The 13,560-nt window shown below is 42.9% G+C and overlaps 1 protein-coding gene across 1 annotated transcript in view; it reads left to right on the forward strand.

The window, feature by feature from the left end:
- Positions 1-1,303: 1,303 nt before the first annotated feature.
- Positions 1,304-13,560, forward strand: part of rhd (Rh blood group, D antigen) — a 56,647-nt gene continuing 44,390 nt past the window's right edge. The window contains exons 1-2 of the mRNA XM_072548346.1: positions 1,304-1,516; positions 5,678-5,864. Of these exons, the coding sequence (XP_072404447.1) occupies positions 1,375-1,516; positions 5,678-5,864 (329 nt within the window). The 5' untranslated portion in view covers positions 1,304-1,374. The remainder of the gene's footprint in view (positions 1,517-5,677; positions 5,865-13,560) is intronic.

The raw sequence follows: 13,560 nt of genomic DNA on the forward strand, positions 1-13,560 counted from the left end.
CCCTCCTCCTCCCAACAGTCCCCCTCCTACTCCTCCCCACTGTCCCCCTCCTAGTCCTCCCCATTGTCCCCCTCCTACTCCTCCCCAGTGCCCCACTCCTCCTCCCTACTGTCCGCTTCCCCCTCCTACCCAGTGCTCTCCTCCTCCTCCTCCTCCTAGAAGACTGCTCCTCTTTCCCAAGTGCCTCAGCATCCAGCTGTTGCCTGCTCTAATTGTGCAGCAATACAGAGCAGACCAAGATCACCTGGCATATTCTGTTAGGAGCAACATTCCCACAAATAGGTTTTCATCAGCATGAACCTCCATGGTGTGTGCATAGCAGTGACTTCCAAGACCGGAGGTTAATGCAGTGAAAGTGCCGGAATGCTGATCTCCATGCATGAACCCTCAAAGTAGCTGCAGGGAATGTTGGTCCAGACTGTATTGGAGGGCCCCTCCCTTGACCGGCCCAAGTAACAGAACGGTAAATTCAGCAGCCCTATTGTTGGCTCCACCACACCCTGGTCAAAGCATTAAATCTGTGCTCTGCATCAGTTAATGGAAAGTGTAGCCTGCCATGTTGCCATGAGCCATGGTCTCAGCAGGTAAAGCACCCAGTTCTCCAAAAGCATCAGGTACCTGAGAGTGCTCCAGAGAGAGGTGTCCGTTACTAGGGTAATGAGCACAAACCTTGAGGAAGTGGAAATAGTGAGCAAAGATGATGTGTCCTTTAATCGAATGGAATTTCTTCCTAATGATGAATTTGGCAATGTTGTGATACGAGCCTCTCAGTGCCACATATGTGCACTCGATGGTCTGAAATACAGTTGTATTGATTTTGAAATATAACTCTGTTTCCTTCACCACAGAGAAGCTGCTGTTGAGTTCCTCAAACAGTTTCTGTGTTTGTTTCATATTTCTAGCTTCCACAGTATTTTGCTCTTATTTGTTCTCCCTAAGCTGAACCCTAAGCACCTTAATTTGTTCCTGGTGGATGATCAGAAAGGTACATAATGTCCATTATCCATGTAGCAATTATCAAAGTCAATAAAATGTAACAACAAATGGATTTGCAGTTTAAGATCCTAAATACAAACTTGTATCAAGAGATATTAAAGGAGATGACAAATATTAAGTATGATTTGATTAAAAACATAAATGGGGCAACAAACATATTTTACATGATAGTTAATTTGTTCAATGTGCTCATAACTTTGCATCTGAAAAGTCACAGCCCCTTGAAGATATAGGTGTGGCTAATAAACTTATCTAAAAGCAGCTTTCGCTCATGACTACGTAATAATAAACGGGCAAAATACGAGGACGTTACACATATTCATTTTATTGACATTTAATCGAAAGGAAAAAGTGGCTCAAATATTTAGAAAATCCACAATGTCTCCAAAATTAGGTCCAAACATTGGGATTAGCTTTGCTTTGCTGGCTCTGAGTTTACAATGTATAATCATAGTATTATTTGTATTATATTTGGATTACCCTGAATATAGCTCAAAGAAATACATTGCGACATATGCAGGTAAGTGTACTTTAAACTATTTTCTTTGCAGTTAAACTCTTAAGTGTATGTATTTTGTAATGATTAGTGCTATGAATTCCTATCCAATAGAAAATGGATTATGATTAACAAAACTTAGCTCATGCGGGAACCATCCTAACTGTCAGATATAGGAAATCTACAACCACACTATTTGGGTTAGATTTGGAATTTAATTTAAGAAGGAAGTGCTCTAACATTCTCCAGCACCATCATTGACTACTAGCAGGCTTTCGATACAGTTAATTAAGCCCCCTTTATGTGAAGGTCCTCTACATCTGAAGCTGTATTGGATTATTATTGCAAATTATGCAGTCAAGAACAAGTATAAATTTTGAGGTAAAGATCGGGATGCATGCATCAAAAATACTTGAATTAACAAAGGAATCAGTTCATATTGCTCAGAACAAAAATAAGTAGCTGTAAATATAAAATGTTGTTCCCTGTTTGTACACATGGCCACTTCTTTAATATTAATTAGTTAATGAAGAAAAAAATATAGCTTTGGAATAAAGGCAATAAGATGAGAACACAGAGATCAAGACTAATGTTTCCTGAACTTTAAAGTTGTTGTTAAAGAGATGACAGTGGCAGACCTTGACATCAAGGCTGTATTCGACCGCATATGGCTTCAAGGAACCCTAACAAAATTGGAATCAATGGATATCAGGATGCAAATTCTTCACTGCTTGGTGTCACATGTGGCACATAGGAAGTTGGTTGTGTTTGTTGGAGGTCAGACATCTCAGTTCCAGGACATCTCTGCAGGAGTTTCTCAGTGTAGTGTCTGAAGCCTAACCATCTCCAGCTGCTTCATCAGTGGTCTTCAGCCCCCATAAGGCCAGAAGTGGGGATGTTCATCAATGATTGCACGGTGTTCAACACCATTCACAGCTTCTCAGATACTGAAGATGTCCGTGTTCAAATGCAACAAGATCTGGACAATATCTTGGGTTGAGAAGTGACAAGTACCATTCACAACACACAAATGCCAGGCTATTTCCAATAAGAGCTGAAAATGTGTTGCTGGAAAAGCGCAGCAGGTCAGGCAGCATCCAAGGAACAGGAGAATCGACGTTTCGGGCATAAGCCCTTATTCCAGCAACACATTTTCAGCTCTGATCGCCAGCAACTGCAGTCCTCACTTTCTCCTATTTCCAATAAGAGACAATCTAACCACCACCGCTTGACATTCAAAGGTGTTACCATCAATGAATCTCCCACTATCGACATTCTTGGGGTAACCATTGACCAGAAACTCAACAGGCTTTGCCACATAAACACAATGGCTATAAGTGCAGGTCAGGGGCTAGGAAAGAGTTCCCCTCATGCCTGGATGGTTGCAGCTCCAACAAAACTTAAGAAGCTTGACACCATTCAGGAAAAAGCAGCCCACTTGATTGGCACTACATCCCCAAGCATCCACTCCCTCCACCACTAACGCTCAATAGCAGCAGTTCGTACCATTTATAAGATGCACTGCAGAAATTCACCAAATATCCTTAGACAGCACCTTCCAAACCCATGACCTCTTCCATCTAGAATGACAAGGGGACAGATACATGAGAACACCACCACCATCAAGTTCCCACTCACCATGCTGATTTGGAAATATATCAGCAATCTTAGAATTCCCTCCCTAAGGGCACTGTGGGCCAATCTACAGCACATGGACTGCAGCAGTTCAAAAAGGTTGCTCACCACCACCTTCTTAAGGACAACTAGGGATGGGTAATAAATGTTGGCCAGCCAGTGAATATAAAAGAAAATACCACTCATTGAAGTATTTAATGTGCTGATGCTTATGCTTATGTTTATGTAACATTAGCCCAATACAACATTTGGCTTTTCTTACTTCCACATTTTCTTCATTTTTGTGTTAAAGTTCTCTTCTCCTTTCTGTACATCTCTTTGCTCTTCATATCTTCTTTGACTGACATTTGTTAAGTAGGAATGTATATGGCTCACTCTCAAACTTCTTGCTATGTGCAATGGGGAATAACCCAACATCAATCTTTCCCTGATGCACAGCTAACATCATGAATTTTTTATGCTTATGCTCTGAATTATAAGTGAAAACTTTGTTTATTGTTGTTAGTTGGAAGAACTCATTGGAACAATACTTCTTGCACCACCACTATGTTCTTTAGGTGTCAAGCTTCAAAAAGTAGTTATATATCCTATTCCAGCATTATTTCTTAATTCATAACATTAATACAGAAAGGAAATTGCACTTAGAAATATGTTATGAACTAAAATGTTACATCTGTAGAGTGCCTTGGGCTGTTTCCTTACGTTAATTATTTAATTACCTTTCATATAGTCAAAGAAAACAACAGTGTGTATATAATTAAATAGATTGAATAGCAATCTCCAGTGATTGGAATTATTTATAAACTAGAAAACAAATTTTAATTACTATAGATTAAAGCACAGGACCAATGCCATATTGTTTAAATTACTGGGCAATACAAGTCATTTGAGTTAAAGTATATATTTTATGGTATGTTCTATAAGGCAACATATGAATAACAAGCCAGATCATTATGGGATGTGGATTTTCTCCCAGTTATATTCAAAAAGCAATTGGAACTAAAATCATAGGAATTCAAGCAGGTTTTAATATGCTCATGTGTTTAAAAAATAAATTAAATCATCTCCAAACCCAAATGTAATGTCAGCAGGTTGGTGAGCTGGTTTGGCTAGTTTATGGCTTGCTGTGCACCTCATGACTTTAAAACTATATTCCATACTGTTTTAAACATTATCCTGTCAATATCATGTTACTCGTAGCTGAAAGCAGCAAAAGTAAGGCACAGAAATGAAAATGTTTCAAATCTAGGATATAAATGGAGATGTTTGAGCGTTATGTACTGACTTCTGACAGAATATGTTTGGGCGAGACTACTAAGATCAGTAGCTCACAGCAGTGACTTCCAAGATATGATAAAACCAACCCACTAGGTCTAGTATCAAAATAATTGGGCGTTAAAATCTGGAAGTTCTGATAAGAGAAATCCACAACTGCTTCCTTTTTAAACTCATGTTTTTATTTTAATTAGTTAGATTTTAATATTTAAACAGGAAGTATCAGAAATGGAAATTAGAATAGCATGAGAAGAATTAGAAATCATGAAGTAGTTTTTAGCCATATCGATTTACATAATTATGTATTATTATTGCAAAAGTTTCACAGTTACATATCACCAAGTCAAGTTTGGAAGCATTTCTGAGGAGTTCATGGGCAGGCAAACATGACAGCCAATTTGAACAAGCAAAATCCAACAATATGGGTGAATGAGCATGAGCTTTGGTGGTATTGCTTGAGGGGCAGAATGTTAGTCAGGGCTTTGGGAGAACTATTTTCTCCACTTCAAACACTGACCTTGAGATCTTCAGTGTCCACCTGATCCATAGATTTGTGGACGATTAAGAACACAAGTTAATTGCCATTGCAACAATAAACATTGGTACATAGAGCATGTTCACAATGGAATCCAGGTTCAGCATTAACTGCTGTAGACTTTAGGCAGATTCCTCTTTCCTGAAGGTGTTGAGCTTGGAGGGGGGAGTGACAAACACAAACCTCACCACCATTTTGCCTCTAATGGAATTATGTTTGCCATGGGAAGGTACACGGTCAACTTTCTCAGCTCACTGTCAATAGTCACCCTTAATTGACCAATTGAGAGTCTCTGCTTGATGTTGGAATTCACTCAGCTGTGGCCAGTCTTGCCTGCCTTGTGGTGTGCATAACCCAGAGTGAAACTGTGAGAATAGCTTGTCAGTTAGTGAGGGAATTTCCTCAATCAGTGCCTATTTCTGGGTATCCTACCAATGTCAACCATGATTTCCATTGTGCAAGAGCTACAAGCATTTGACAAACGGACAGCTCTTCCTGGGCAGGTGAAGGGTGGCCAGTGGTGCCATTAATGGTATTAGATTTGGTGAGTCTTCCCTGGCTCTCCAACTGGATGACAAAACTCTCAGTCCATCAAGTTTCTATTCGAGCGAATCTTCAGAATTTTATAATATAGATATGAAGATAATTTTGGTTCACACAGACACACACACACAAAACTATGATGATCTCAAAAAACTCAAAGTACTGCATTTCCCTCTTCCTCCTTTTTACAACAACAGTATTTCAAGATGTCAATACAATGGTCTTTCTTGGCTTTGGCTTCATGACTACGTTCCTGAAGAGATACGCACGGAGTGGCATTGCTTTTACCATGCTTCTTGCAGCCTTTGCACTTCAGTGGGCCACAATCCTAGAAAGTTTGTTCTTTGACTCTAAGAACTCGAAGATACGAATAAACATGACCAGGTAAAAGTTTCTTTGTACCTCATTATTAGAACAGACTTTAAACTAATACTTTGTTCGGAATGTGAAAATTCTCAGTAAATCTACGTTTTATATTTTTGTTTCGTTACACCTGTAGCCTAAAGTAAATTGCATTGGAATAGTAAATAATTCTATCTGTAATGGGATTATTTGAGAATGCAGCCATTTTGAGAAGCTCTAAGACAGCACGCTTGAGCTTCTCTTGATCAGGTCTTTGTTTTCCAAGGAGATCACCTGTATTTAAGCTCGACAGGACTAACTACATTGATATCTCCTGCTGGGCAGAAAATGTTGACTTGTAAAAACCGAAAGCACTGGAGAAACTCAGCAGTGAGTTTTGAGAAGGTTTGTAGCTCAGGTTTACGTTCTGAATGTAGGTTTGTTTGCTGAGCTGGAAGGTTCATTTCCAGACGTTTTGACACTCTATTAGGTAACATCTTCAGTGGGCCTCAGGCAAAGCACTGTACATGATTCTTGCTTTCTATTTATATGTTTGGGTTTCTTTGGGTTGGTGATGTCATTTCCTGTTCGTTTTCTTGGGGGTGGTAGATGGGGTCTAACTCGATGTGTTTGTTGATAGAGTTCTAGTTGGAATGCCATGCATTTAGGAAATCTCATGCCCTAAGATGGATGTGGTGTCCCAATTGAAGTAGTGTCCTTCCTTCTCTCTATGTAAGGATACCAGTGATAGAGGGTCATGCCGTTTTGTCGCTAGTTGGTGTTCATGTATCCTGGTGGGTAGTTTTCTGCCTGTTTGTCCAATGTAGTGTTTTTCACAAAACGACATGACCCCCCCCCCCCCTCGCCACTAGTATCCTTACATACAGATAAGGAAGGACACCCCTTCGACTGGGACACCCTATCCATCTTAGGGCAAGCCAAATAGAGACATGCACAAGAATTCCTAGAAGCATGGCTTTCCAACCAGAACTCTATCAACAAACACATCGAGGTAGACCCCATCTACCACCCCCTGAGAAAAAGAACAGGAAATGGCACCACCAACCCAAAGAAACCCAAACATAAATAGAAAGCAGGAATCATGTACAGTGCTTCGCCTGAGGCCCACTGAAGATGTTATCTAGGAGGGTGATGAAAAGTCTGGAAATGAACCTTCCAGCTCGGCGAGCAAACCTATATCCAAAAACTCAGCAGTTCCGGCAGCATCGGTGGAGAGAGAATCAAATTTGATGTATTATTGTTCTGAAGAGGAGTCATATCGGATTTGAAACATTAACTTTGTTATATGCTGTCAGATCTGCAGCATTTTTCCAGCATTTTGTTTTTATTTCAGATCATCAATATTTTATTTTTATGTTATGTTCACTTAATACTTGATAGTTGGAAGGTTCAATAAGATTGCTTATGATTCTTGACATTGAACAGATTCATATGCTGGATCAACTGTGACCAATATGTAATGAAATTCCTATTAAAATGTCTGAAACAATTCCTCTTCTGACAGGTTTCTTCCTTAGCATAATTCCCAGTACACTGGGAAAACATTGCTGAACCATGGGTGAATATTTGTTCATAGCATAGAATCCCTACAGTGTGGAAACAGGCTATTCAGCCCAACAAGTACACACTGATCCTCTGAAGAATATCGCACCCAGACCCATTCGTATATATTATTACTCCACATTTTCCCTAATACACCTAACCTACACATCCCTGATAACTATGGGCAATTTAGCATTGCCAGTTCACCTAAACTGCACATCTTTATACTGTGGGAGAAACCAGAGCACCTGGCAAAACCCATGCAGACATGGGAAGAATGTACAAACCCCTCACAGACAGTTGCCCAAGGCTAGGATCAAACCCGTGTCCCTGGGACTGTGAGGCAGCAGTGCTAACCACTGAGCCACAATGCCACCATTATGTTTGATGAAGAAGGATAAAATATATTATTACCACTTTTTAGCATGATTACAATTGAAATGTTGCATACGTACGTCTTAATTTATCTGGTATATTAATGACATTGCTAACTGCATTTCCCATTATTACAGGGTAATACAGATAGCAATTAGTGGAAGCTGTATGCACTCAGTAAACACAGAGTTGGCATGAAATAAGATTAAGCACAATATTGGAGATACCCTGCATCTCTAGAGGTTCTGCTGTTTTTGTTTTAGCCAATAAAATCTGTACACTAGTGATGGGAATTTAGAAAAATTGTCCATGGTTTTGTAAAGACTAATCGACAGCCTTTCTGGTCTTGAAAAATTTATGGGTGGAATTTTTCCAGCCCCTGAATGATGTGGACAATAGCAAGTTCGTTGGGAAAAAATTAGATTTTCAACTTAGAGAAATGAAGTTGGATTTTCCACCCAATGTTTGAACGGTGAGGCAAGAATCTTGCTAGTGAGTGACAAAGACTCATTCGCACGAATTAACATCTCATTGTCACCTTTATATGCACTTTGCACATGCAGCAGAGAGAAACTAAATGCCAACAATTCCTCAAATGAAAGTCAGAACAGGTACCCAGCAGCTCCAGCTCACCGTGGTCCTCTGCCATCTTGGCCAGCATTGCCCAGCATCTCAGAGCATGCTCATTGGGTAGCTATTACCAACACCACTTGTTCAGGGTAGTAGGCAACAGATATGATGCATGAGCCTCACCACATCATTATGGCACACGTCTGACTCAGAATACAGACATCTACTTCAATGCTGCACTTTCAAGTGCATCGCCACTTGTATTGTAATGCCATTGCTGCCAAGCTGACTTGCATGCAGGTCATTGAATGGTGACATTCCTGATGAAGGGCTTATACAGTCATAGAGTCATACAGATTACAGCACTCAAACAGACCCTTCGTTCAACTTGTCCATACTGACCAGATATCCCAACCCAATCTAGTCCCACCTGCCAGCACCCAGCCCATATTCCTCAAAATCCTTCCTAGTCATATACCTATCCAGATGTCTTTTAAATGTTGCAATTGTACCAGCCTCCACCACATCCTCTGGCAGCTCATTCCATACATGTACCACCCTCTGCGTGAAAAAGTTACCCCTTAGGTCTCTTTTATATCTTTCCCCTCTCATCCTAAACCTATGCCTTCTAGTTCTGGACTCCCCCACCCCAGGGAAAAGACTTTGTCTATTTACCCTATCCATGTCCCGCATGATTTTATAAACCTCTATAAGGTCACCCCTCAGCCTCTGACGCTCCAGGGATAACAGCCCCAGCCTGCCTCAGTCTCTCCCTATAGCTCAAATCCTCCAACCTGGCAACATCCTTGTAAATCTTTTCTGAACCCTTTTAAGTTTCGCAACATCTTTCTGATAGGAAGGAGACCAGAATTGGACACAATATTCCAACAGTGGCCTAACCAATGTCCTGTACAGCCGCAACATGACTTCCCAACTCCTGTACTCAATACTCTGATCAATAAAGGAAAGCATACCAAAAGCCTTCTTCACTATTCTATCTACCTGCGACTCCACTTTCAAGGAGCTATGAACCTGCACTCCAAGGTCTCTTTGTTCAGTGACACTCCCGAGGACCTTACCATTAAGTGTAAAAGTCCTGCTAAGATTTGCTTTGCCAAAACGCAGCACCTCACATTAATCGAAATTAAACTCCATCTGCCACTCCTCAGCCCATTGGCCCATCTGATCAAGATACTGTTGTAATCTAAGGTAACCTTCTTCGCTGTCCGCTACACCTCCAATTTTGGTGTCATCAGCAAACTTACTAACTATACCTCTTATGCTCACATCCAAATCGTTTATATAAATGATGAAAAGTAGTGGACCTAGCTCCGATCCTTGTGGTCCACTGGTTACAGGCCTCCAGTCTGAAAAACAACCCTCCACCACTACCCTCTGTCTTCTATCTTTTTGAGCCAGTTCTGTATCCAAATGGCTAGTTCTCCCTGTATTCCATGAGATTCAACCTTGCTAACCAATCTACATGAAATCTTGTTGAATGCTTTACTGAAGTCCATATAGATCACATCTACTGCTCTGCCTTCATCAATCCTCTTTGTTACTTCTTCAAAAAACCCAATCAAGTTTGTGAGACATAATTTCCCACACACAAAGCTATGTTGATTATCCCTGATCAGTCTTTTCCTTTCCAAAAACATATACATCCTGTCCCTTCTGATATGTCAATTCTCCTGCTCCTCAGATGCTGCCTGACCTGCTGTGCTTTTCCAGCATCACACTTTTCAACTCTAACTTGAATGTAGGCACAGTTATCTGGCTCATGGCTTAGAGTAACTGGTTTCTCAGAGCCCTTTGCTTGCTGACTTAGCACTCATTCACTTTATCTCTAACTGGATGCTCAAACATTCCTGCTTTGCCTTTTTGCATAATACTGCACCATTCAAAACTTACAGATTCATCATACATCATCTTGCTTTCCCATTTATTAGTGCACAAATCAAGGCAGCTTGTCATACTAGTCAACAGTAATCTATTAAGGAAGCAGACATGTTGCTTTATGATAATGGTGCCTCAATGTTATACTGCAGCATGTGTCAGCAGCTTACATGGCAAACACACAGTATGTCCGTCAACCAAATAATCAAGTATCAAAGTCAGGAATTCTCAGCCAGGTCAAGGTGGTCTGTCATCAGTCGGTAAGTGTCAGCAAAGGAAATCAAGGATGTGGCTTGTCATCAGTCCAGGGACCTGTCTGGTCAGTAGGTGTTTGGAGCTGGTACAGTCAAAGTTTCCATATCATTAGAGACCAGGGAGTGGCTCACAGTCAGTCCTGAACAATAACAAGATGTTATGCTACTGTGGGCAATAGGGAAAGAGTAGCAACCTCTTTAACGGAGTTCTAACATGGTATAGCATTAAGGATGTGAAGAACTTGATTCTTGTAGCTGCTCTTACAGCTGATCAGGTAGATAATGATGTAAAGTTGTAACACGTTTAGCATGAATTTCTATTTCCAATGAAGAGCCAACATGCACGTTTGTGCCCTCAGAAGCTTCTATTTTTTCATTTCCCTCCCATTACATTTACTATGAAGGACTATTCGCAAAGACTGGCAGTGATTTACCTGGTATGTATCTGGGCTGTAAATGTGGCTCCAGTGACAGAAAACCTATAAGGTCCTGAAAATGCTGAGTATGTCTGCCTTTGGTAAGTACAAGGTGGCACAGGAATGGGGCTACCTAAGTGGGTAGCATAAAATAGTGCGAGAAAACTGCTAGAGCTCACGGAGAGAAACATATGAAACTCTCTGAAAATATGGTAAAATTCAGCTCAGTGTTACAATCTTGGAGTTTCATTTCCTCAGATGAAAGCTAATGCCAGAGATGTTTTGAAAAATATTTCTTCAAACTTATGTGTAAAATATAAACATTTCCACGTTAGTGTCAGAAATTCTGAGAAGTTGCAACATCCCTTGGAGTTCACTGCTATCTGTACTCCAGCTAAACCAACACATATACTCTTCAAATACTGATGATATCCATGTTCAAAGGGGGCAAGACATGGACAATGTACAGGTTTGGGCTGACAGGTGGTAAGTAACATTCATGCAACACAAGTGATTGCTAATGACTATCTCCAACAAAAGAGAACCTAACCTTGCTCCTTGGCATTCAATGACATTAGCATCACTGAATCTCCCAACATCAACATCCTGGAGGTTGCCATTAACCAGGAACTGAACTGGACTTGCCATATAAATACTGTGACTAGGAAAGAAGGTCAGAGGCTCAGAATTCTGCACTGAGTAATCTACCTCTTGACTCCCCAAATCCTGTCCACTATCTACAAGGAGATAGTGAGGACTGCAGATGCTGGAGATCAGAGTTGAAAATGTGTTGCTGGAAAAGCGCAGCAGGTCAGGCATCATCCAAGGAACAGGAGAATCGACGTTTCGGGCATCAGCCTTTCTTCAGGAATGAGGAAAGTGTGTCCAGCAGGCTATGATAAAAGGTAGGGAGGAGGGACTTGGGGGAGGGGCGTTGGGAATGCAATAGGTGGAGGGAGGTCAAGGTGAGGGTGATAGGCCGGAGTGGGGTGGGAGCGGAGAGGTCAGGAAGAAGATTGCAGGTTAGGAAGGTGGTGCTGAGTTCGAGGGTTGGGACTGAGACAAGGTGGGAGAGGATATGAGGAAACTGGAGAAATCGGAGTTCATCCCTTGTGGTTGGAGGGTTCCTAGGCGGAAGATGAGGCGCTCTTCCTCCAACCGTCGTGTTGCCATGGTCTGTCGATGGAGGAGGCCAAGGACCTGCACGTCCTTGGTGGGGTGGGAGGGGGAGTTGAAGTGTTGAGCCATGGGGTGGTTGGGTTGGTTGGTCCGGGTGTCCCAGAGGTGTTCTCTGAAATGTTCCGCAAGTAGGCGGCCTGTCTCCCCAATATAGAGGAGGCCACATCGGGTGCAGTGGATGCAATAGATGATGTGTGTGGAAGTGCAGGTGAATTTGTGGCAGATATGGAAGTGTCCCTTGGGGCTTTGGAGGGAGGTAAGGGGCAAGTTTTGTATTTCTTGCGGTTGCAGGGGAAGATGCCGGGAGTGGAGGGGGGTGTGGACCTGACGAGGGAGTCACGGAGGGAGTGGTCTTTTCGGAACGCTGATAGGGGAGGGGAGGGAAATATGTCCCTGGTGGTGGGGTCCGTTTGGAGGTGGCGGAAATGATGGCGGATGATACGCTGGTCATGGAGGTTAGTGGGGTGGTAGGTGAGGACCAGTGGGGTTCTGTCCTGGTGGTGGTTGGAGGGGCGGGGCTCAAGGGCGGGGGAGCAGGAAGTGGAAGAGATGCAGTGGAGGGCATCATTGACTACGTCTGGGGGGAAATTGCGGTCCTTGAAGAATTTCCCCCCAGACTCCTTCTTCAAGGACTGCAATTTCCCCCCAGACGTAGTTGATGATGCCCTCCACTGCATCTCTTCCACTTCCCACTCCCCCGCCCTTGAGCCCCGCCCCTCCAACCACCACCAGGACTGAATCCCACTGGTCCTCACCTACCACCCCACTAACCTCCATGTCCAGCGTATCATCCGCCGTCATTTCCGCCACCTCCAAACGGACCCCACCACCAGGGACATATTTCCCTCCCCTCCCCTATCAGCGTTCCGAAAAGACCACTCCCTCCGTGACTCCCTCATCAGATCCACACCCCCCACCAACCCAACCTCTACTCCCGGCACCTTCCCCTGCAACTGCAAGAAATGCAAAACATGCGCCCACACCTCCCCCCTTACCTCACTCCAAGGCCCCAATGGACACTTCCATATCCACCACTAATTCACCTGCACCTCCACACACATCATCTATTGCGTCCGCTGCACCCTATGTGGCCTCCTCTATATTGGGGAGACAAGCCGCCTACTTGCGGAACGTTTCAGAGAACACCTCTGGTACACCCGGACCAACCAACCCAACCACCCCGTAGCCCAACACTTCAACTCCCCCTCCTACTCCACCAAGGACATGCAGGTCCTTGCCTCCTCCATCGACAGACCATGGCAACACGACGGTTGGAGGAAGAGCGCCTCATCTTCCGCCTGGGAACTCTCCAACCACAAGGGATGAACTCAGATTTCTCCAGTTTCCTCATTTCCCCTCCCCCCACCTTGTCTCAGTCAAATCCCTCGAACTCAGCACCACCTTCCTAACCTGCAATCTTCTTCCTGACCTCTCCGCCCCCACCCCATTCCGGCCTGTCACCCTCACCTTGACCTCCCTCCACCT

This window comes from Chiloscyllium punctatum, chromosome 27, assembly GCF_047496795.1.
Source record: "Chiloscyllium punctatum isolate Juve2018m chromosome 27, sChiPun1.3, whole genome shotgun sequence".
Lineage (NCBI taxonomy): Eukaryota > Metazoa > Chordata > Chondrichthyes > Orectolobiformes > Hemiscylliidae > Chiloscyllium > Chiloscyllium punctatum.